Consider the following 26,358-nt stretch of genomic DNA (forward strand, 5'->3'; position numbering starts at 1 on the left):
ACTTAACCCGGCAGGCGGTGGGCCTACCAGCCACCTTCCGCGCGGTGGGGGGGGGGGCACTTTTTTGCCCCCCCCCCCGTATCTCCGAAACTACTGGACGGATCCGGAAAATTCAAACGGCGTTCGATAGCCCTGTAAAATTTTGTAGAGGGAAACCAAATTTCATTGACCTCGGGGTCACCGATGACGTCACAGGTCAGGTCAAGATAAAATGTTTCACCGTTCACGGGGCTTCTAGGGAAAGCGCTATAACACCGAGTAAAACGCATTTTGTCGAAAATCAGCGATAAAGCGTCAGTTTTCTAGTACATATGTTGCTATTAGAGGTCACTGGTCATACCAGGTCAGGTCACAGGTCAGGTCACCAAAGGTCACCAAGGGTCACCACATGAGCCCAACTTTACTAAGGTTATGCGATGCATGTTTTATGGCCAGTTTTTCATTTCCAACTCAATGGTGTTGGTTATAAGACCATCAGGTACGGTTTAGGTCACTTTCTGGTGGAGGTCAGGTCAAGGTCAGGTCAAAAAAGGTCAAATTTCAAAGTTGATATTTTTGCATAAAATGGGTATCGATTCGATGCAGCTCGTCACGGAGAGTCTAATGGTGGTCTTTGTTTTGCGCTACGAGGTCTAGAATTGCTAAAAATTGAGTTTGAAAATTTGACGTCATCAATTTTAAACAGTTTTTTTCGCTATAACTTGGCCAAAAAAGAGGTATCGATCTCAAATTTGGTATGTAGATAGAAGGCGGTGGGGGGCTATCACATATATTCCATTTCTTTTCGAAATTCAAAAAACTTTTTGGATTTTTTGGCTATTATATTCAAAAAATCTATTTTTTGATTTTTGGGGGTCAAAATCCAAAAAATTCGAAAAACCGAAATAGCAGTTTTGTAGCCCTTTTAATTCCACACCTTTTATGTCTGAAACATTTTTCTGTATCTCTAAAGCTGTAGGCCTGACAGCTCTTCCCGCGAAACCTTTTTTTGGGTCGAAAATGGCAAAAATGACGTCACTCTGACGTCATTAGCGGCCAACCTATCATAGCCTTTGGAAAAATTTTTGGTCACCATGTGCGCTAGCTGCTCCCGGGAGGGTACTGAAAGTTTGGTGACGATCGGCGCAGCGGTTCTCGAGATATATCGAAAAAAACTAAAGGGGGGGCAAAAAATTGCCCCCCCCCCCACCGCCTGGAAGGTTAACTGCGTCTCTTTCCAACGAAAGTTGCTTTCCAATAGATTCATTTTTGATTTCTTTCTAATTTTTAACTTGCACCCTTCACTTCTTTACACCGCCGAGGTCATGGCAGGTGAAGAAAAGAAAAGTCACCACGAACTACGAAGTGTTTCTGAAAAAAAAAAAACTTGGAGGTGCTCAGTAAAGGGACAATAAAATATTTGACCTTGCACGCGGTCAGTTCAACGATACGGATCCACTGCTATGCTAAACGACCTTTTCGATCATGCCATGACCTTGACTCAGGTCAGCTTTAAACCATCGTGCTACGTCTTATCTGCTAGGCTAAGCACTTCGATTTTATCAGAACCCAGCTATTAATTATTAATTTAGAATGCATATTACCCAACTATTGATGGGCTGTTCGATGTAACGCGTGTATATATTTGGCCACTTCCAGCAATGTAATCTTGCGGACTTTTACCTCAAAATGTGCATTGCGCAGCACGTGTAAATGCCAAAACCACATTCACGGGATTTCACAGGGTGTCACTATACCTAGTTACTACCTTTGTAATAATTGCATAGGGCCTAACCCAACAAAACAAACAACAAATAAGTGCACCTTCCACTCTCAGAAATAATGTTGGTTTTCGGCCTCGAACGCTTATCAGTTATGGGACCCCACACTTCTCCCTCTCGTCATTTCAACTCTGCTCTTCGCTCGCACTTCACTCACAGACAAAACGCCCATTTTAGCACGACAATTTATTAGTATATTCAACATCGCGCCCCCGTACACGGGGTCCGCCTCAGTCGACTGAGACTGCCGATAACTCGACAGTCTCGTCGAACCGACTAACCGAAATACCTAACGCCGTGATCGCTGGCTGCCGCGGCACTGCGCCGGCGTGTTATGTCTGTGTGTGTATGTGTGTGTGTCTGTGTGTGTATCGCGCGATTGTTTGACAGATACAGGGGGCGCGAGCGAATGGGACCGACAGGGAAAGAAGTCTCTCGCGAGTGCGCACATATACACAACGGTCTCTGACCCTCTGTCTCTCGTCTCTCTTTCTTCTGACATGACCTGACGTGACCCGGGACGACGGCGCGGTCGGCCCACATCAGCCCTCGTCACGAGGGCGTCATATTGGCAACACGACGCGGACGGCGGCGGCGGGCGGGCGGGCGGGGGAGACGCGACATTCACACACCACAGACACATTGAACACAGGACGTTCACGATTGCTGCACACGAGGCGAGGCGGACCAACACAACGAGGAGCTGTCCAAATCGGACCAAAAACTCGCGATGACTCTGGGATAAGCACTCGCAAGGACTGGGGCGAGAATCACGAGGAGTCTGGGCGAGGACTTACGACTCAACAGGCTCGCGAGTCACTGCGGAGCGATGCACAACTCCTGCTGGCTCGATTCATTAAGCCGGAGGTGTCGCTCTCAGAGCAGTGCAGACGCTGAGCTCGTGTTTCCGATGTACGGAATCAGACGCCGTGCAGTGTCCCCGCAGTCGTCATGTACTTGTCACCACAACTTGACGCTGATGGACCGTCAGTGGATGTTCCTCACTACCAGCGATGGCAGTCCAAACAGATGGATGTTGTCACGACACTCAAAGCTCCATTGCTGCCTCGTTTGTCCCTTACAACACATCGCGTCACTTTTCGCCGCCTGTCGCACCACACACGCCGCCTCCTCGCCACAGCCGCCGCCGCCGCGCGCGTCCACGACCGTACAGTCTCTCTCATCCCGCGCGCCGCCGCCGCCGCTCCGACCAACCATTCCTCCTCACTGCACGGCTCCTGCCTCCAGGCAGCCGGATCTTGTCATCAACCCCGTCCACCACGTCGCTCTGGCGGCCCCACCGGCCGAGTTGGCTCACGCCGCGGGCGGCAGAGCGTCCAACGGCCGTGGGGAGGCGCAGAGCTCGCGGTCCGGACACCCTCTAGAGGAAGTAGTCTGGCGTGCGTCGGGTGACGTGAGGCTCTCCACGTCGCGGAGCTGGGTCGAACTGAAGGCTGAAAAAACGGCAAGGGACGGGGTAAGATGGGGCATTATGAAACACCGTCTTTATAAAGAATAAACATCGGTGACGGAACAAACGGATAATGGAGATCGGTTTGTATGTAACAGGCTACTGTTTATGCTATACAACATGACAGTGGTTCATTACTAGCGTAATACTTCAGTGCACAGTGAAAAATACGGCAGGAGCGCTATTTACTATTGTAATTTTAAATAAATACATTCTGCATTTGATCATATTTTCCAAGATGTCGTGAAAATACTTTATTTCTATTTAAAAAATGGCTAAACCACCCAGAAACTTATTATTTCACCGTAGCTAGACAAAAAATAACTCCTTTCCGACATCCCTCGACCATCCCCCTGCTGCGCCTGTGAGAGCCACTCCATGAGTATTTGAGTGTGAACTGTGAGCCAGTGTGAGCGCCACTCCATGAGTATTTGAGTGTGAACTGTGAGCCAGTGTGAGCGCCACTTACAATGAGTATTTGAGTGTGAACTGTGAGCCAGTGTGAGCGCCACTTACAATGAGTATTTGAGTGTGAACTGTGAGCCAGTGTGAGCGCCACTTACAATGAGTATTTGAGTGTGAACTGTGAGCCAGTGTGAGCGCCACTTACAATGAGTATTTGAGTGTGAACTGTGAGCCAGTGTTAGCGCCACTTACAATGAGTATTTGAGTGTGAACTGTGAGCCAGTGTGAGCGCCACTCCATGAGTATTTGAGTGTGAACTGTGAGCCAGTGTGAGCGCCACTTACAATGAGTATTTGAGTGTGAACTGTGAGCCAGTGTGAGCGCCACTTACAATGAGTATTTGAGTGTGAACTGTGAGCCAGTGTGAGCGCCACTTACAATGAGTATTTGAGTGTGAACTGTGAGCCAGTGTTAGCGCCACTTACAATGAGTATTTGAGTGCGTCGTCGAGCTCCATGATGGCTGCCTGGTTACCGCAGCGGTAGCAGTAGTTGGGGGCAGAGAAAATCGTCACCACGTTACGGTCGTGGCACCTGAAAACAGCGGGGAAAAAACGGAGAATGTAAGCTCGAATGGAGTATTAATACAACTATCGCAATATCATATCCATTCTGAAAAATAGTATGTGTCGCAATCTCAACATTCATATCAATCAAGGATATTGCAGTAGCTTATAATCGACCAAGGTAGCCACTTCAATATCATCGAACCATTGTTGGTTAGATCGCAGACTATCACATAGAGATATCGGACTACCTTTATAACGAACACGTCCACTTGCCCCACGGGCCACGAGACCGTCCACTTTACTGGCCAGTGATAGCCGCCACCCCTTCCTAAACCCAGTCCTCTCATATTACCAGAAAACAGCGCCGGGTCTTCCATGGACTGACCAGCATCCACTATACACTACCCTCTATCTTTCCCTGAGCCCACGAGTCCTGCCCTCCCAAACAACGAACGCCTGGGCGTCCATTGTTCAGTTGCATCCCTCCATAACGAGCTCGGATGTCTTTCCCTTCCTCCCATAGTATAACCACCGAGATCCCTCCTCACTGACCAGCTGTATCCCTCCATGACTTTTCCTTCCTATCAGAGTACAACCATCCACTGACTAGCTTTATCCCTCACTTTACGACCATCAACATGCTGTCTCCCTCCCAAGTACAGAGAAAAGCCCAGAATGCCTCCACCCCTCACTAACCAGTTGTATCCCTCCATGACGAGCTGATGGGCCCTCTCCCCTCCCCCGCAGCCCCCTCCACTCCTCACTGACCAGTTGTATCCCTCCATGACGAGCTGATGGGCGCGGCTGACGAGTGTCAGGCCGTTGCTGTGGTTGAACGTCTCCGAGATGTCCTGGCCGAAGGTGTATCCGGCTCCGCGCGGCGAGATGCCCCAGCCGCCGCGGTCGTCCGGGTCCGACCACAGCAGGTCGCACATCGGGCCCTGTCGACCGAAAAACGAGAGGGGCAGTCAGCAATGAGGTCGAATTAAGCGTGGGGAAAACGCGAGGGGGCAGCCAGCAATGGTGTCGAATCAAGCGTGGCAAGAAAGGTCGACAGACACGGGAAAGTTAGAGGTGGGGTCGAATAAAGTATGGTGAGAAAGGCCGGAGAACACAACGGGGGGGGGGGGTTAGAGGTAATATGGTACCTTGTGTGGTGAGAAGGGTCGGCGAGGGCCTCCTGTTTTGCCGACAAATGAGGTAGGATGAAACATAATTTGTAATCTACACATCAAAGATTATGACATAAAAAAAACAATAACAAACGGTAGGTAATATTGCGGTCTAATTAAGCAATAGCTAACAAACTTTCATTAATATTTCAGTGACATTGATGGAAACCAAATCCCCAGAACGTTTTTAGTTAAAATAGGCGTCACTGATCGGCGCACATAACGGCTATACCCAACACACTGCAAGGGGTAGCAGTTAGCACCACAAACCCCAAGTCTCTCTCCACGTGTTGATAAGCTCAGCATTACGCGTTACCACATGCAACGGACTGTTTCCGCTACATATTCAACTACGAATCCCTGGACTCTTTCATTCATTCATTATCCATTCATTCATTCATTAACCACACCGCGCCCATTCATCCGTGTCGCCTGTCCCAAGTGATGACGAACAAGTGGTGACGAACACACACTCCGGCACGTGCTGTGCGGCGGCATTGCGACACGTCGTGACGTATTTGTGACGTCACTGGGTCACTGATAACGCCGCAGCCCTCCGGCCAGCGCCCCGAACGCGCAGTGGGTGGACGGGTCACCCACCCAGACGACTTGACAGGTCTGCAGCAGCAACAAAGAAAACACTCTTCGTCTCTCTGCCAAACGATTTAGCGCTTTATGCTTCTGCAAAATTTTGCCGAGAACTCGGATTTGTTTTTTTTCAATAGAACAAAAAAAAACTTCTGCTATAGAATTGCGCTGAACCTAACACCAAGCAACTGATCTTATCGATATCGTGAATCAAAATGACACCAGAATTGTGGTTCATTACACAATACACATCATCCACGCTGAAGAATCGTGCTTCTAATCAAAGTTTATTTCTGTGTTAATAATCATACTCGTATCTGTGTTTATCTTAACAGTTTAAGGTCCCGCTGTTGACCCCCACCCATCCCCGCCCCCGTCCTCTTCAGCTGCGACCTTGCCGCGTCCTCGGGGGGGGGGGGGGGGTACAGGTGCGAGTACTGAGTGATACGGGCGTCCCGTGCCCCTCCCCTCCCCATCGCGGGGGTCTGATTACTAGTGCCAGCTCAGCGGGTATAGCGAGTAAAGGGCATACGAATATAGCTGACGAAGCAGAACGATGGGACAACGCTGCACAACGTATCCATGGTTCAGCAGCCGATGAGATCACAGCATCCAGGACGGAGCTCTCAAGTCTCAACGGCTGCTGGCAAGGGTCAAGGAAAAAAAGGTTAACTGCTTTCCCTGGTTTAGCAACCAATGACCTGTCACCATCCAAATGCTCTCAACGGCTGCTGGCATGACGAGAGATCTTCAGAGATAAGCCAAGGTTCAAGGAAAAACTGTAAACTTGGTCAAACGAGAGGCGACACGCCAACACCCGATTCGAAGAGCGATGGAGCAGAAATTATCCATTGAACTCACGAGACGCAGACGGTACGAACGCTTACAATCCAAACGAAACCTTGGCATTGCCTGAACGATGGACCTTGTACGTAAATATTTAATAACGAACCTTCAAACCACCGTGTATTTCTGTCACATATCTTGTCATTAGCCATGTAAGATATCTTGTCATTAGCCATGAGGTTATAATCACACACACCGGGGTCAGAAGGTTCACCAGCGAAAAGGTCATGGCATACGCATGCTCTTCACTGGAATTGCAGCTTCAGCTATTTGAGGTTGGTCATTTGTTAGTGTTGGGAAGTTACGACACATCGGTCCTCGACGTTATAACTGGCCCGTGTCAGCGTTCTAGCTCACTGCCGTTTCGTGACCCACACCCGTGCGTCAGTCTGGCTACAAGGAACTGGTCCCCGAATAGCCAAACTTGTCCGCTCCCTAGCCCAGTAAGCTTCCGTGACAACTGATCCAGCGCTGGTTGTCCGCCTCAAGAGACTCAAGCGAGTCGGCCAGGGCATTTTCCTCGAAACATAACGCTGTATATAGCGTACTAGCAGCGAGGGGATGCTGTCTTTGGGGTGCATACGCAGCACGACTCCCAAATCAGACGTTTCAGTCATTTTACAGGAACGGCGAGAGACACTAGTTATGTGAGCAGTAAAATGAAATTATTAGTCAATGAACGATTAGCTTTTCCAAGAAATATATGCCGTGGCACGATGAACCTAGGGACTAGGTTCCCATTATTGTGTAAAATCTCCTCCCTCCGCCCGTCCGTCCTTCTATCCTATCCTATCCTATCCGCCCATCTGTCCCTCTGCCCCCTTCACCACCACCGCAAGCCACGTCCGGGTGGGTGATACCCCGTCCCGTACCGGTGCTTTTCCTCGTGCACCATGTACGGACCGGCCGCACTTGCGATAGGCTGTTTGCAAGGAACACATGACTGTCCTGCGCGGCTCGACAGAGTTGCGAGATCCGAACGAAAGTGAGGAACAGTAGATGGGAACTGGGCATGAGAATCGGAGTAGGAAACAAGGGAAAACAAGACAAAACAAGGGGCCAATATGAGCCGCAGTGTCCTCTCCGGGGTACTAAATCTACAAAATATGTTCTAAAATATTGCAAAGAATTTCCATCACAGGGATCTCAAATCCTTGCCTCCGTGTCCACCAAGATTGGCGCCCAGATTGGCTGATAAATAATGCATGTAGCAGAGCTCACTGATTGCGTCGGCCTGACAGCGCCATGAGCTTCAATAATACACCGCTCCACCCAATTCAGCCCCTTCCGTGACAGCGGTGTGACAGCACGCACCCCTTCCACCGTCATCCGATCCACCAGTGACGTCACACAATCCCCCAGTGACGTCAGCAGACGGGCGGCAAACGTGGCACTGATTGTGAATCAGCCAACACACAGGTCGCAGCGAGTGCGGGGCTGACCCAGCGATAGGCACATGATCTCGATCTCGGTGGGAGAGCTAGTCGATAACAGACCACAGCGGAGGTGAGAGGAGGTCGTGCCCTCCCCTCCCCTACTGCAGTAAAGGTCCGTCGTAATCGGTGGTAGATAAGGAGACCCCACGCGAGCAGTTCGAAGACTTGCTCTGTGCAACAGTTTCATGGGTAGAGACATGATTCTCACCTTCCCAGTTACCTGATTCATTTATCGCTTCTTTGTTTGTTCCTTTCTTTCCACACTCGCAGGCTGATACGTCTACCATAACTAGCTCCCGAGACGATCTAACCCAAGGCTCCATAGAAACCTCATCTACCCAGTAACCACCCAGCTGACCAGCCCCATTACCTGGCTGTGAATGACGTCACACACCGGCCAGTGACGTCACACACCGGTCACGGACCGGACCCACCAACCGACCGGTTGGCGCCGGCCCGCTCCAACCGGGTCCGCCACATCTGATGATGGACCTACGAGCGACTGGCGACTGAGTCATCGCTCATCGCAACCCAGCCGACTGCGGGGCCGTGCGAGGTCGTCCCAACTGAGCCGTGCACACTGCACAATGCATGGTTTGCACGGTGCTCAGTGCATAGACGGTCACCATCGCAAGGTCATCAGACGTTGGAGGTTCGAGCAGAACATGTCAGACTGGAAGGATATGCGAGTCAGGTCGCGGACGGTGCGTCGCCAACATAATTTCAAGAGACTTGACCCCAAAAGGACAGATAGAGATCGTGAGACAGAACGCATTGCTCTTTGACCGACTTCCATTGTAAGGACTTCAAGCAAATGTCCTCAGTCTTGGCATATGATAGTGTTACGCTAAGTAGGTGAAGAGGGGCGAAGGAGGCCCAAAGACGACTCCGCTGGAGGGTGACCTCGGTCTAGTTTCGGCCGCACAGACCCGGTGAGATGTCCGTGACTGGCGTCACGGCGACTCCCGTAACTCACGAGCGTCACGAAAACGACCGATAGTGAGAGCGTGACTCTTGGGCGAGGAGTGGAGAGAGGAGACAGGGAGAGAGCAAGAGCCATCAGCCATGAAAACAACCTCCAGACATGAGTACCCACTACCCAAGTGCCTCGCAAAATCAACAGCGACCCCCGGGGTATAGTCTGAAACTTTCCAGGGCTTGCAGGTCCATCCAGACCAAACATAACAAATGATGGCCTATTCAGAACAAAGCCTTGCAGATCCGATTATGAGTACCACAAAGGACCATGGTGGTTAGATTTTCCGCTTAAATCCATGCACAGCGTCATAGCTTGCAGGGAGGACGTAATCCACCTGCAGCTATCAGGTGTCCCCACAGCTGTCCGCGAGACACTGCGGCCTCGTTAGCTCCCCACCCCTCTCCTCAAAGGAAGTCTCCCCCCAGCACAGCTGTTCTGATCAGGTGCAGCTCTACCCCGTCCGTGACCTTCGCACAGCCACAGGCAGTTCCTGGCGATTTCGCACATCAGCTGAGACGAAGTACCCCGCCAACCTCATCACGTGGTGAGAAACTGTCTCTGTCAAGACGCGAACAGCCTCTGATGTCGAGGGCCGACGTTATAAACAACCGGAGGGAAACATTCGGCACATATACAAACCACGAGGTCACCTCACTTCACAGGTTGGCCATTCAACCGAGCCAGACGGACCAGGCGAAGCTGGCCGCGACGATGGCCTTGGCCACGTGCGCTACAGAGCTCTTCCGGTCGTGTCCCTGACCCTGACCAGCTCTGCGCCAGAAAGGAATGCATGGAGCCACGGGGAAGTGGTGCGATGCACGAACCGGTTGAAGAACCCCATAGCCAGGGCCGAATCGGATTGACTAAAAGCTGTGCGCTTAAATTAGCAATCAACCAGGCTGCGTGTCAAGTCATACATCCTTGACGAACGACGATCTCCCGCCATCGTGTCCAGTGGTCCATGTCAGGTCAGTGGCTTCCTACACACATCTTCAACGTTGGTTTCGGCGAATGAGGACCTGTGGGCGGGAACTCTGGATTCATCTCTTTCCCGGACTACCGTACCATGTCCGCTGAGCCGGCGGATGACACGCGCACACCCACAATCCGGAAGGAGGCGGTCCGATCCCCATCTCGTCGGGTCGGATCGATACCCTCCCTGGCCCCGCCGGCACCTAATTACCGACCCGGTGACACGCCCTCAGGCGACATACAGTCGGACCGTCACCGGCTCGATACGGGTAGAGCTGCGGCATTTGGACAGGGTGAAACACACGCCCGTAGAGTTGCCACATTCAGAACCCAAGAACAGCTTTTGACAGAGTTGGTACGCGAAGGCGACACCCACAGAGGGAAAACACAAAACACAAGCAAGGACCGCTATTATTCAGGTTACAGCAACAAACCGAAGAACGTTTTACCTCCATGTAAAAAAAACAAAAAAAAAACAAGAAAACACTCAGCAAGAACAAAAACTTTCCAATAATAAACAAGTCACAAAACGACTGGAGTCCAAATAGATGATGGAGGCCAACCTTTCAACTTCAAAGCCTCCACTCTAACCTGCAGCAAAACCGACTACGACTAACCACTCGCGTAAAGACTTCTATGGTCGTTGATCGATGTTCCCAGCAACATCAGCATCAGAGAATCAATACAGCTGCGCTACAGGTTGGTATAAACCTCCGTATCGTTTTCCGCGATAGGGGATTCCTTAATCCTTGGACCACCCCACATAGTGCCAAAACCGTAATAAAGAGGCTAAGGTGCTCCGAACCCTATTAGCAGTACAGTAGCGTCACCAATAGGTGCAACAGGCATCTTGCACAGACAGTGCAGAATACTACCAATTTCAAGCAACTCGTTCCATACGAACCTGCGTTACTACCGGCAGCAAAACTGAACTCAAAGTTACTACACTGACAGGAAAGTAGGTAAAACATTGCAGACCTCAGCGCCTACAACCAGCTGTTCGTAAGGCGACGTTAGCAGTAAAAGTTGTCAACCCTCATACCAACAGCCTTCCATTTCCGCCACACTCAGCTCAACAACCATCGCTGTCGCGCGCTCTCTCCCTTCTCCATCCCCTCCTCCACTCCTCAACCGTCTTATCCTCTGATGACGTCACATTCTGCCGTCACGTGTGACGTCACCGAAGGCCGGACGTGACCGACAGTCGGCTAGCGCTGAGCCTGCCCGCCATCGACCGCTCGCGGCCGGCCGTGGTCGTCCGGTCCGGCCTGCCGGTCCGCCCAGCCGGCCTGTAGGCTATTCCATAGGTTGTCGGTACGTAGGTCGACTGGGAGGTCGTCGAGCCGGAGAGGGGCAGGGGAGACAGGACGACGAGCGGGCGGAGGCGGCAATGACTGGCCATTCATCAGTTCATCCGGAACGTGGACAGGCGATCGATAGGATTGTTAAGTTCCATGTTATCGCGTTCATTTTTCATATCGCAACTGTTCGCCGCGTGTGTGTAGCCGCCCGGCCGGGCCGTGCGGCACAGTATGTTTGCGGGCGCGCGGCCGGCGCGGTGCTCTGGCGCGCGGTAATTGGCGGTCGCTCGAATGTCACGTGACCCGCGGTGACCTCCAGTCTGTCCGTGTCTCTCGTAGCCACTCGTGTCTCAGCATTCGTCTGGACCGGGTCGGTCTCAATGCGCGCTAGCCTCTGGAGTGGCACTGCACGGCTCTCCTGGCTGTAGCGCTTGTGGCCGCCGAGTGTAGGAAACGGACTTGGCGGTCCTTTCCTGAGCCTCACTCGGACAAAATTAACGCCTAACCCTCTTTGGCACCCAAATCCTGACGGGGCATTATATGATACAGATCAGACGTGTGTCTTTGATACCGTTCACGATGCATCATCAATGCACCCTTTACCTGATACAAGTATATTAATGTAGTCGTGCCTGTCGTTACTGTGCACGTTTCACGGCGAATTTAGAGGGGCTGTCCGTAAGCCCCTCCTTGGATGTACGAGAGAAAGCAATGAGCTGTATTTGATTCGTGCCTTATCATTAAATGATGATAAAGTGCCTGGTCGTTAAATGACACGGTGACTACCTCTCAACCTGTTGGTGACGAAGCTGTTGCACCCCAATACAGCACTGAGGTCAATTCTATTTCTGTTCTGTTTATACCGGCGCAAAGAACGGACGGATTCTTAACATAGTCCTCCGGGCCGGATAGTCTTTTCGGTTTCAAAATTTGTACCTTGTTAACCGGACAGACATTGATACTCTTGTTTGATACAGTCCACTTTTACCCCCTGTAAAATCCGTTTAGTTCAACATGGATGATTTATTGAGCACAAGAACGAGGCTTCGTTCCAAGGCAACCAAACAGTGTAACGACCTCAGGTCATGCCGGGAGGGGGATCAAAAGGCACTTGATGTGGATCAGCTGGCTCTCAAGCTCCATCACTTGGAGAAGCTGCAGCACGAGCTTCAGCAGGTCCAGGACCAGCTCGACAAGCTTGGTCAGCCTGACGATTCCAGTCACAGCCAAAACATGGAGGATGAGATGTTTCTCGGCTCCAGGCTACTCACCCGGCTTGAGAAAGCTGGTGACACTGTTCAAAGGGTCGACTCCCAAAACCCGACAGGAAATGCAGACCTCAAAGCATCAGTCGCAGTCAAGATTCCCATTTATCATGGCGACGTGATGAAATGGTCCGAGTTTTGGGAACTCTTCACAATTTCCGTTCACGACAACCCAGTCTACGCTGACGTGCAAAGGTTTGTCGTTCTAAAGTCGCACTTGGCCGGCGCGGCGCTGCGCACAATCCAAGGGATTCCGGTATCGGGTGAAGGCTACGCTGAAGCCGTAGCAGTCCTCAAAGAGCGCTTTGACCACAGCGAGGTGCGGCGGGAGCTTCTGATGCGCGAGCTCTTGAGCATGCCCTCTGTCCGCCACAATGACCTACGAGGCATGCGAACCTTGGTTGATCACCTGTCTTCTCACACGCGCGCTCTAAACACCCTCGGTGTGCCCGCCGAGAGCTTCTCGAGCCTCCTCCTACCAGTCGTGAAAGACAAAATTCCGGAAGACTGGCGGCTGGAATGGGCTCGGCTGGAGAGCGCGGACTTTGACGTTTTCCTTAAATTTCTCAATCGAGAGTTACGGATCCGCGAGGCAGCCAAGGGAGTTTCTGCGTCTGTCGCAAACGCAGAAGCACCGCCTTCGGCGCCGTCTGTCACCAGCAGTATGACGGCACGGCTTGAGCCTCGGAGGGAGCGGTCACAGCCATCTCAAAGGCCAAGGAAGACGGCTTGTAGTGCGTGTGGACAAGGTCATCATCCGCTTGCCCAGTGTGCGACATTTCGTGGCATGACTGTACAGAGCAGATGGTCACTCGCGAGAAACTCGAAGGTATGTTTCCGCTGTCTCCGTCCTGGTCATCGAACCCGTGATTGCAAAGAGGGATCATGTGTGGAGTGCAGCAGGCCCCATCACGTCCTGCTGCACCATTCGGGACCCTCGTCAGGGGGTCACTCGGCGGTCCCAACGTCCAAACTGTCGCCGGATGCGGCCAGCTTCTCGACGGCACAGCCCCCTCAAGAGGCGGGTATGAGTGCCGCAGAAGTAGGTGCCCAGCGACAGTGCCATCGTCGTTTCAACGCCCAGAGAGCTGACGGAATCCGAAGCTTCTTCCAGACGGCTCTGGTTGAGGCTGTGGGCCCGAATGGTCGGCGCCGGGCCCGTGTCTTGCTGGACGGAGGCTCCGACTCCTCCTATATCCGTGGCGCTCTGGCAGAAGAACTTGGGCTACCTGTTGTCGGCTCGGGAACCTTCTCCTGCATTGGCTTCCAGGAGAAAACTGAACAGGCACGCCAATATCACAAAGTCCGAGTCGAGCTTCAGAGCCGTTTTGACGGCAGCTCTGTGCACCTGGACATGTGGAGCACAGATCGTCTATGCTCACCCCTTCCGGCCACATCGCCTCCCCAGATGCCCTCCCGATTGGAGATGGCGGACGACTTTGGGGGAGGTGAGATCGATCTCCTAATCGGCGTTGATAGTATATATCACGTCGTGTTGTGGGAGCAAGTGGATCTCGGTGAGGGGCTTCGAGCTGTTGAGACAATCTTTGGATATGTTCTGCATGGGAAGCAGAGTGGAGTCCTGTCACACGATCAGCCACGTCATCAGGCGTTCCACCGTCGCCAAGTGGAAGCGATGTGGGACTTGGACACGATTGGGATCAGTGAGAATGAGGTGGTGGACTCAAACCCGAGGCTCTACCCCAAGCCTACACGGAACGAAGCTGAGCAGCGCTATGAGATGGGTTTGGTATGGCGCTCCGAGGATAGGCCCGTCTCCAACAGAGGTCCTACGCTGGCTCGAACGCTTCGAATGTCGGATCGCCTCAGCAAAGAGAAAGCTGTCATGTCCAACACGCACGGCGATGGCGTGCCGATGAATGCAGCTGTTGATCTCTTTGATCTCAAGCATGAACAATCACCAATGGAGCCTTCCGAGTCGGACGCTGTGGGCTCGTGCACGGTGGGGAGCCGTTCTGCTGCTCAAGCGCCTGATCTGCCGGATGTCTCTGCCGAGACGAGGCAGAATCTTGAGCAGGGCCAGGAGCTGTTGCATAGGCCGATCGCCTTTGAAGCTTCCTGGTCCCCCCACCAAAGGGCACTCCAGTGTCTGCAGTCAGACGTGAATGAGAAGGTCTTTGAAGTGGTCAACCCAACTGACCAAAGGAGCAGAGCATGCTCGTGGTTCTTGTCGGAAACACGTCAGAGGTCTTGCCGGATTCCGTTTGGGCAGACCGGACGTCCCCCAGAACCGATGCGTCGGGGGTGAGGTTGGAGTCGTGGACTCCTCCTCCAAGTTGTGCAGTGTGCACTCAGAGTCTGGACAGTTGATTTAGTTTTTTTTTTAAGGAATTGAATTTAACCTTTGTTGATATCATTTGCCAACGCCCTTGAACTTCGCCGGATGCAAGGTTCTCGTGGGCGTGCCCGCCTGCGACGTGGAGAGTTTGTCGGCTTCCACGCGAGCCTTTCGTTCTTAGGGCTCTCATTAAGCGTGTCCGCTCATGACGTGGAGAGATTGACATTTCCCACGCGAGCCATTTTACCCCAACACCCCTTATGTGGCTCCGTTTTCACCCATGTCTCTTTTTCGCAGACCATGAATGTCCGGGACCTACCGGATCGCCCTGACACGACTGTGCGCGGTGGTATGCCATGGACGGCGTCCACTTGTCCGCCGACTGGTACGCCAGGCTGGCGGACATCATCCCCATCTGGCTGACGATGGGGGCAGCTGCCCTCTAAGACTCGGCAGTGGCGTGCGCGAAAGATGCGAGTGCGTCGTGCGCGAGAAGTAGTGTTTTATTTCGTCTGTGATACCTTTTAAAATGTGCTCCTGTTCCGCACATTTTGGTGGGGAGTTATGTTAAGTTCCATGTTATCGCGTTCATTTTTCATATCGCAACTGTTCGCCGCGTGTGTGTAGCCGCCCGGCCGGGCCGTGCGGCACAGTATGTTTGCGGGCGCGCGGCCGGCGCGGTGCTCTGGCGCGCGGTAATTGGCGGTCGCTCGAATGTCACGTGACCCGCGGTGACCTCCAGTCTGTCCGTGTCTCTCGTAGCCACTCGTGTCTCAGCATTCGTCTGGACCGGGTCGGTCTCAATGCGCGCTAGCCTCTGGAGTGGCACTGCACGGCTCTCCTGGCTGTAGCGCTTGTGGCCGCCGAGTGTAGGAAACGGACTTGACGGTCCTTTCCTGAGCCTCACTCGGACAAAATTAACGCCTAACCCTCTTTGGCACCCAAATCCTGACGGGGCATTATATGATACAGATCAGACGTGTGTCTTTGATACCGTTCACGATGCATCATTAATGCACCCTTTACCTGATACAAGTATATTAATGTAGTCGTGCCTGTCGTTACTGTGCACGTTTCACGGCGAATTTAGAGGGCTGTCCGTAAGCCCCTCCTTGGATGTACGAGAGAAAGCAATGAGCTGTATTTGATTCGTGCCTTATCATTAAATGATGATAAAGTGCCTGGTCGTTAAATGACACGGTGACTACCTCTCAACCTGTTGGTGACGAAGCTGTTGCACCCCAATACAGCACTGAGGTCAATTCTATTTCTGTTCTGTTTATACCGGCGCAAAGAACGGACGGATTCTTAACAAGGATTGTGGACAATGAACGGGTTCATACTCACTGGTCGATAGTTCAGGTCACCGAGGTCGAATTTAATTTCAGTTGAGTAGGTTGGAGTCTCGGACTTCATGTCACGTTCGAGGTTTGTTGTTAACCCTCGCACGACCAGGCCATTTCTCATAACACGAACGACCAGGGGGGGGGGGGTGTTACGACCCCCCCCTGGCGTTTCGAAACGGAAGCTCGTAGAGCTTAGCGGAAAAAACCAACGGATTGCTCTCAACGAGATCTCGCGATTGGTGGTATATTTTTTGGTCCTAGGTCAACATTTGACCTACTTTTGACCGGTCAAAGGTCAAATTTTCGGAAAAATAGACTTTTTTTCAACTTTCGGCGGCGATTGCGGCAAAACGGTGGGAGATATCGACTTGAAACCCTCACTATCGTGTTCCTTGATTAATTATCTATCGTTTGGTATGTATTTCGTTTCCCTAGCTCTAAAAATGGCGCGTTGGGAGCGCCGGAAGTCGGCAAGGTCACAGTCGGCGGCAGAAATTCGAAAAATCAAAATTTAAATTTTTGAAATCTGATTGTATTTTTGGATTTGGGAGGTCCAGTTGCTCCCTATAGAAGCTAATATTGCTGCATATTCCCATTGAGGTGACAAGAATTAGTAAAATAGTGGTTCGGGCGCTTTTCAAAAATAGTACCGGACGCTGTTCCTCTTGTGACGTCATAGCTCCGTGACCTGACCTGACCCGGTCAAATTTCTTATACCATATGATAGCCAATACTTGCCCCAACATGCATGGGAAGTTTCATCACGATCCATCAACCGATGTCCGTACCACCGCACACAGCCGCTATCCGGGTTCAGAAGTGGCCAATACCCTAATTTTCGACAAATTTTAAAGCGTGATTTTTTCACATTTTCTGGTCGTAAATTGATCAGACTGTATAAAATATCATCCAGAAAAAATATTACTCATTCTGGCACAGAGTGGTGGGCTCCCAAAGTACACCGTTTTGTTTTGCTCCGTGAGACCGAACTTGTGCTGCGATTTTCATGTAAATGTTGACGAGTCTCCTGTCATATTCTTTACTTGAAAATGCGTAAGTAAGATATCAGCTGAAAGGGGAAAATGCGCGGAATCCATTGGTAACAATAGTGCATCTAAAAAACTTCCCACTCAGTTATTGTAAGCTAATTGTTGCACACTTGCACAAAGCAGAAGGGCTTGAGGATTTCAATATTTACATAGGCCTACCAAAAAACGCACAGCGTGCTTCACATCGAGACAACGTCCATAACATACACCGTACAATTATGATTCATTTGCTTAAAAAATTAGGTCGGCATCACACTGCCGGCAAAAGTTATTGCAGTTCTAGTGACGCTAGGTCGCCGCCCGGCCGACCCCGGTCAGGTCGGCCGGGCGGCGGCCGTGCAGCTGACGTCCGTGCGGTTCGGCAGCTGACCAATCAGCTGCGAGAGAGGAGCGCGGTCCGTCTAATCGCCCCCGGCAGTTGCTTGTGCTGAGGGGTGCTCGACGCTCGTGTCGATTGCATTTGTTGGTTGTCGATTGTCGATTGACTTGTGGGGATACTTTCTGCTGACCAATAAAAGTACGTCGTCTTAATCAACTGAATGTAGTCTAATCAAATTAAATAAAGCAAAAAGACATCCAGCCAACAGAACATCGTAAGAATGTCCGATATGATTGATAACATTCATAGTTTTGGGGAGCAGCCATCGACCAGAATGAACCTTATTGGCTTTTGTATGTAACATTTGCATTGCTTTTGAAAAGTTTCAGTCAGATATCTTCAGAAATGGCAATGTTATCGGCTTTTGCATTTTACCGTAGTCGGTTAATCACAATTTTCGATATTGTTAAGGCAATTTCAGTACGTTCTTGACATCGAAAACCAAAACGAATAGCATCATCGTGTTCCAGAGCTCAAATTGCATCCGATGCACATCTTTTTTTTTTTAGAATGTTCAACTTCAAAATTTGACCTTTTTTACCTCGCCGTGACCTGAACTTCATTTGTCAAATGGAAATAGTTTCGAATCGGACGACCCAGATAACATCATCTTTAGATGCTTTTGCCGAAATGGACCATTAAAGATGTGTCGCATGACCTTAAAAATGTATACATTTCCTTCCATGACCTTTTCCATGACCTTTTGTGACCCATGACCTTTCCATGACCTTTTGTGACAAAGTTAGGTTTCGTTTGTCAGCTATTTCCTATCAGAAGCCGTTTGAACTTTTAGAACGAATAGTTTCGAAGACAGCAGGGAAGCTATGCAGAATCCCCTCCCGAGTCACCCACGTTATGGGATTATACCCGTCATCCGCGGATTACAAGCAAAAATATTTTTTACGGCAATGATATATCAGCATGGATGCTCATACGTTCCCATATGTGACCTTACGGTTGACTTCACATACAGTAAAAATTCCTTGGCAAAATGTCAACTGGTTAACGAGTTATCGCATTTTGGCCACTTCCGAACTCAAATAGCGGCTGTGTGCACCGGCAGGAAACCTCGGGCGTTGGCACTCAGTTTGTGAAAATCCGGCCGGAGGCTGTACCTCTTATGACGTCATAACTCCGTGACCTGACATGACCCGATCAAATTTTTTTCGGCAAAAGATGCGCAAAGGTTGCCCCAGAGGGTATTGAAAATTTCAGCCCGCTACGACAAGCCGTTTAGCGTGCACTTCGAAAAAACCTCAGGGGGGGGGTTGATACAACCCCCCCCCCCCCTAGGCGTTCTAGCAGTACATCTTGTATATCTTCGCGACTATCACTAAATATTTCAACTCCTCACTTTATTGGAACGTCTTAGTTTCTTGGTTCTTAGTCACTGTCAGTCACCAGTCAAGTCAGTTGTCAATAGCATAGCATTGACGAGTAGTTGTATCGGTGGATAGAAGTCAGGAGCCACTGACTGGTCCGTGGGCCCGTCACCACTGGTTACTGGGCAACAGTTAGTGGTAGATGGTCAGAGGTCCAGTGGTGGCCGCGGATTGGCCGGTACAGTGGACCGGCCAATAAGCACTAGTCAGCGGTCACTTGGTCCGTGGTCACTGGTTACCAGGCAGTAGCCAGTGGTCGCCGGTTACAGGTCACTTGGTCCGTGGTCACTGGTTACCAGGCAGTAGCCGGTGGTCGCCGGTTACAGGTCACTTGGTCCGTGGTCACTGGTCGTCAGTTGACGGTCAGTGTTTGGCGCCAGCATCCCCAGGGTGTGGTAGCGACCAAACTGTTTGTTTTACACGGCGCCTGACGTCGAATCTGGGCCGACTGAGGCTGTCACTCAGCGAATCCATAGGTTTTACAGCATACCCGCTTGGAAGGATTAATAAAATCAGTCAGCACAGTGGTTGAACTTGACACCCACACCCAGTTATTCAAATCTTGAAGTTGAATCCATCAAATTCATCCAATCCATCAAAACAACCAACCAAACCAGCCAACACTCAAGTCACGTGAATACAATGTCACGTGAAGTTAGTATCACGCGTAGCATACCCCTTCAGTTCGAAAACAGAATGAGAGTTACGCACAGCAGTAACGCCTCTTCCAAATCCTCACACGCCACAGGGTATCCAGAATCTCAAATCCCCATTGGCAATCAATACCTGCCGCCCCACAGCCCCCGTCACGCACGCCACCAAGACCACGTTGGTTGCATGTGGGCGGTATGCCCTGGAGACATAACGTCTATCCAACACATTACAACTGATCGCTAAGACAGGGAGCCGAGCAATGGGATGAGGAGAGAGAGAGAGAGAGAGAGAGAGAGAGAGAGAGAGATGAGAGAGAGAGATGAGAGAGAGAGAGAGAGAGAGAGAGAGAGAGAGAGATGAGAGAGAGAGAGAGAGAGAGAGAGACGCGCCCCGCCCATTACTCCCGACACTTGGACCGTTGGTGTATCCCAACGGTTTGTCTCCACCGCCCACCGGCCGTCGACGCCCACATGTTCTCTCGAGAACCTTGGCCACATCGACAGTTGGAACGAGACAAGCCAGCCGGCGGACTACACCACAAAAACGGCACAGGAGGGACGACATCTCCGCAGTGTTTTCGTCGTATCAGAAATGACGGTGATTTGATGAGACAGGGCGCATTACACAAAGGCATATTGCAAGCTTACCACAGCTCACTTATACAGCAGGGGTGGCAAATCATTTGCAGCTCCGGAGTCGAAGTGAACGGAAAGGGTTCGTCGCATCGTCATGGCCAACATCGTCACTATCATTGCCATCAACATCGTCGTCATTAATCCACCGAGGATGAAGTACAGGGGCGACCCGCATCATCCTAACCGACCGACCGACCCGGTGAGGTCAGTGACCCGGTGAAAGCGGGCCCGGGAGTCGACGACACAGCGTCTGTCACCGCCGCCACAGCCGGCCCGGTCAGCCAGGCGATACAGTCGGAGACAGGGTGGAGCCAGATCAGGTCAGCGCCGCAGATGGTAGGAATCCTAGCGTTGAGAACGACCGACGTTAGAGATCGATTAGAGTTGGAGACAAATCGGTTAGTAAGGGACCGTCTTGGGTTATAGATAGGTCGTTTGCCTTGTTTCATTCCCTGCTGCTCGAAACAAGGGAACTACACACCGCAAAGGCCGCGAAACGAGGGCCAGGTAACCAACTCTCGGTAACAATTGAGCATCTCGAAATGGAGACGGTGTGATCAGTCCGTTTCGTTCAGAACTGTCACAGGACAAATTAATAGACTTCATTCTATTTACTCGTTTTCTCTGTGACCTTCAATGAGTTCTTGATCCACCACAGTCCAAACCCTCTCATGCCGGTCCCTACTGCTGACTGATCATTTGGCCAGTGTCCAAAGCCATAAAACCAAAATAAGCTTGAGAAAGGGAAGGTAGTCTAGGTCATGTGTTCGTGTATCAGGCTTCATGCAGACCGGCCCCCAGTCTGAACTCCTAAGCACCTCAACTGCCATCCAATCTGCATGTCGAAAGCTGCCGCCCTGCGGTGCCCCGTTTGGGTGGACCAGTGGACCAATGGACCTACCTAGACCCAGCGTCGGTCCCAGCACGCCGGGCGGCCCATATTCGGCCCGGCGGTACATCTCACCGCGGTCCTATCCGCCGCGACCCTGCAGTCCCGTCTAGAAGCGACTCTGCGGTTCAGACTTGGTCCGTCCCGACGGGACCCTGCGGTCCAGACTTGGTCCGTCCCGTGGCGACCATGCGGTCCTGACTTGGTCCGTCCCGACGGGACCCTGCGGTCCCGTCACACACGCGGCGGCACAGTGGATGACCAATGACCATAACCGGGAGACACCGTCCCGCTAGGGAAGCTAACTGCGCTGAGCTTAACTCCAAAACAGTGGATGACGGATTGTCATATCCTAACGACAGAGCCAAAAGGACCCGGTGGCGATGAATGATGATGATGTGGGTTTAGTGGCGACGCAACGATAAACTCATATGAAGACTAGCGGTGGAACAATAATTATCAGTCCGGTTCACAACTCACAACTAATATTGTCCTCACTAACATTGCTCCATCAATTCCTCCACAACTCCGTCGTACTTGCACGACTAGGATATGGTAAACTCCTCAGACTAGAGAGAACCGGTTTAAAGTGATGACCACGAACCCACTATGAGCTAACATGAAATAAACATGAGCTTACGGCGGTGAAACCACCATGAATGTTTTGAGGATGTGACAGAATACTGCGGGAGTACTCGCACCTATGTGGAAATATCCCATGACTGTTTGCTTCACAGCACCATTTGTTGACAAGCACTAAGTTATACCAGAATTCGTTCACGCAAAATAAGAATTCGTGGAGTTCTATGAACCATACCAACAACGCAATATGGGACATTATCCACTAAGCCCTGAGCTCACCCAAATCCCAGGGATTATCCGGGCCCATAAGCGATACCATAACCCCCACCGCTGCCGCATCAGGCCACCCATTTATGTAAGGCCCGTCAGGCGGCGACCGGACGGCACTCTGGCTTTGGTCGCGGCTCGATTGAGCGTTACACAAACGGCAATCAGCTGACTGTTATCAGCTGAGTGCGCGCGGCTATGGCTTTGACGCTATGGACGGCAGGATACGGCGCTCCGGGATTCCGACAGTAGGACAGTAATGGACACGCGATGTGCCCGATGCCAGACAATGTCAGGTGAATCTCATACACGAAGGTGCTCGCTGGATCAGAGCGCGAGCTACTGAATCATTGCGTCATGGTTCAGCAGAACCGACCAATGAACTGCGGGTCTGACCTGACGTCATATCGATCACAACCAAATTCGATCAACAAAATACAAATAAACCTAGCCAAGGTTGATTCTAATTCTCGTTGATCGACCTAGGCTCCACGAACAAGCTTAGTGGATAACCACTGCGATTGGCAGGAAGACGTCACAAGGGAAATCAGCTTCCAACAGCATCAGACCCGCGAGTAATCCAATCGTACTTCTCCCGACACAGTGCCGTCATTGCATCCTCCCGGGTATTACGTCACACAAATCGACGAACCCACCGACGACCGACGAGATTCGATGGTCAGTCAGTGAACTTGGGATGAACCCTGCCGGCCGCACCGGGCTAGCTACACGCGGTTATTCCGACAGGCCGTTGGCACGAGCCGCTCCCTACAGCGGCAGAGATGTCGACACGGATGGTGGGCTCGATTGAACGCTCTTGGGGTAGAGCGCAGAATAGAAATACGAACTGGGGAACTTGTCAATCTGGCCTAACTGCTGGCTGCAATACCCCGAACAGCAAAAGAAAAACGAAATGTAAAAGCGCTACGGAGAGAAAGCCTCCAAAAGTATGACTGACTGGAATACAATAAAATGAATGAATAAATGAACATTACGCCGATACAAGCTCCAGGCAATTCGTTTCCAAGCCGACACTATTGCAGCCCGCTCCCCAGACCCGAGTACTCGATATTTCTCAGAGTTCGCATGTGACTGACCTCATGAGGCACCTCCTGGAGTCGGTCCAGGGCGCGGATGTGATCCAGGCTGTCAATGCTGGGGCTGAGGCCGCCGTGCAGACAGAAGATCTGACTGTCTACCAGCGCCGTCAGCGGCAGGTAGTCGAACAAATCGGTGAAGTATTTCCACACATTGGCATTGCCGTACTTGCGCAGACATTCGTCATAGAAACCGTAAACCTGCGGGTGGAAGGGTAAAAAGGTCAGCGAGGGTTCGGATTGGGGCAGGTGAGACCAAGACTCGTCTCACAGAAGGACCAAAGCCATTCTGAAAAAAGTACCGGCTTTCACAGACGTCAAACAGCTGGTGTTTGCCCAATGAGAATAGCAAAACGATTTACCGACGAATTAATGGATTTAAGACACCATAAACTGATTATCCTGGACCATTGTTTTACAACAGTCTACCAGCCTATTTCACAGTATCCACATCATTGCTTGCATTGAAAACACCAGCATCGATCGCCCAGCTAGTGTTACAGGCAACAGAGCACAATTATCATCGGTTCTATGGCAACGAAACACAACAAATGGCCACTGCACAAACCACTGCACAGAACTTGCCGTGGGTAATGGCACAAAACACACAGAACGACCGTACTCTACACCGCAGCATCATTTTTTATCGCAGAGATACATCGCCAAGAACCCACAAAAAGCGTGAGTAAAAACAGCGCTAGAAGGGCCAAACACACCCGCCTATGACAGATGGTAGGAGGGGTCAAAGGTCAGGGTTGACTAAGCATCGGGGCAAGGGCGTCAAAGGTCACCGATTGGGAACATCGCATTGGAGCACCTGATGAGTTATCTGAGGACCATTCGATACGCGAAACCACCTGTTGGCTAGTGTGCTGAGCCAGCGGTAAACTCAGCTGATCCAGCAGAGTGATCGAGCACATGAAGGAAGTTGTCATCTTTCATAGCAAAGTCATGATGTTTCATAGGAATTTCATGCATTGTGCTTCGTAGATCAATAGCTCGAGTTCAAACTCCTAGCTATCTTTCTAAGACCATTCTCAGTTGTATTTATTTTCTCATTACGTTCCTGGCTCCCACTTTCGCATTTCTCTCAACTGTCTTCATTTCAAACAAGAACTGTTCACATTTCCGGCTCTATCACACATATGCAAAGATTCATAGTGAACAACACTCATACCCATGCATTCGTACATTTATAACAACACTTTCATGCATTCGTACATTGATAACACTTTCATGCATTCATTCACACATTCATACATTAATACGGTCTCCCTCCACCCCCTCACAGCCATCCCACTCATCTCTCCCCCGTTTCCATCCTCACCGCGGCAGGGTTGTCCCGCTCCGCCGGCCAACCGTACGGAATTTCACACCACACACACATCGTCACTCGCAGACACCGTTATACTTCGCCCGGTCGTACGTACGGTCCTCCAGCAAAGAGTGGTTGGTTAGCCTATGTGCTTTTGGTATAATAACTTTAAATGACAGAGACACTCCTGTAAAATGACTCAATAGAAATGAGAAGAGGGTTCGTGCACACATTTCGGCAGTGGTTTTCAACAGCCATTAGACGTATTCATCAATGCAGATCGATTATTGTGATGTTGGCAACCAACCACTTAATACCTGGAGGGCCGTGCGCCGAGAACCGAGAGAAAGGGACGCGCAACGTGAACAGTGGGAAAGGAAATGGCAAGGAGGGTTAGTGCCTGTGCGCACACATGATCGATAAAAAACGATAGACAGGGTAGACAAATAAGGCAGACGGAGGCAAGGAACGGAATGATCAGGGGCGGAAGAGGAAGCATACAGGTTGAATTGTCTGACCTACGGGGTTAATGGTGAGGCGACCACTGGCCTTGATGGAAACACTTCAGACGGCATTGTATTAGCTATTATTGATTTTATAACTGACGTTCATCTATCCAACAATGTCGATGGATGGAAGGGCACTGGATGACAGGGGGTATGTTATAAATGAGCGTAGCAGTGCACTGTGCAACCTTAACTTACATATCTTATCACAATTTAAGACAGTATCATAGTCTCATGGCCTAAACAACCAGCACAATCAATGCCAGCTCACACGTCCGTTCCGTGAGCATTTACCAGACGCGCGTGCCCAGACGCGAACCCATCGCCCTCACAGCCCTGCCCACCATAGGACACCGACGGGTCTGATCCTCTAGCCGCTCGTCGACCAGGCGTCGGTCAGTGTTTGACCTTGGCCGTCAGGGCAGCACCACCGGCACACATACCGACGGCGAATCATGAAGGCGTCGCCGCGGAAGGCACCACACCGATCCCGCGGTGTGTTGATAAACGGGACGCCGCCCGTGATCATAATATTGTTCATAAACGAGCCGTCGTCCGTGATTATAATGACGACAGGGGAAATTGTGGCGGAGAGACAGGAAAAGTGTGCGATCCTCGGTGGTTTGGGATGTTACAGGTGGCGAAAGAAGCGCTTTGAATTTCAATTTCAGATAGAAACGTCTAACAGCTGGCCAAAGCTATGTAACGCCTGGTAACCGTGGATGATGGATGCGAGCAAGGCGTGACCAGTGGTATGAGACGGAGCTATTTTCAGAATGCTGACAGGTCGGGCCGATGCAGAGGTCAAAGACCCAGCGAATATCGCGACATCAGGCAAAGCTTATACCAAATGTTCCAAGCTCCAGTACGCCAATTTTTATCCAGCTTAAAGAGCAAAATGGATCTTAAGCTTTCTCAAAACACGCGTAGAACCACATAACTCGTAATCGGAACCAACACCGGGCGAGCTCAGTCGTCCCTAGCGCTCCCAATCGGTGCTGGCTCGGTGCCAACTCCCCACACCCATTCACCCCTTCCCACTCCCCTCCCGCCCCTCCCAACCACTCCGGCGCACACTCCCCGCGACCTTGACATACACACAGTGGTTCACAGAACTGTGACCAAAACTGGATAATCCCCTCGTGCTACGCTGCGGCGGGCACTTCGCGACAGCATACACCGATCCGGTGTATAC

At 51.2% G+C, this 26,358-nt stretch overlaps 1 protein-coding gene across 1 annotated transcript; it reads right to left on the reverse strand.

The window, feature by feature from the left end:
* Positions 1 to 1,931: 1,931 nt before the first annotated feature.
* On the reverse strand, positions 1,932 to 23,608 carry LOC122374429 (serine/threonine-protein phosphatase 2A catalytic subunit beta isoform-like; the record flags this gene model as incomplete). Its single annotated transcript, XM_043353195.1, has 4 exons — positions 1,932 to 3,214; positions 4,122 to 4,229; positions 4,973 to 5,145; positions 23,343 to 23,608. Coding segments are annotated over 4 exons (620 nt in total), but the record flags the coding sequence as incomplete, so codon positions are not given.
* Positions 23,609 to 26,358: the final 2,750 nt, after the last annotated feature.

This window comes from Amphibalanus amphitrite, unplaced genomic scaffold (assembly GCF_019059575.1).
Source record: "Amphibalanus amphitrite isolate SeventyFive unplaced genomic scaffold, NRLGWU_Aamphi_draft 001655F_arrow, whole genome shotgun sequence".
Taxonomy (NCBI): domain Eukaryota; kingdom Metazoa; phylum Arthropoda; class Thecostraca; order Balanomorpha; family Balanidae; genus Amphibalanus; species Amphibalanus amphitrite.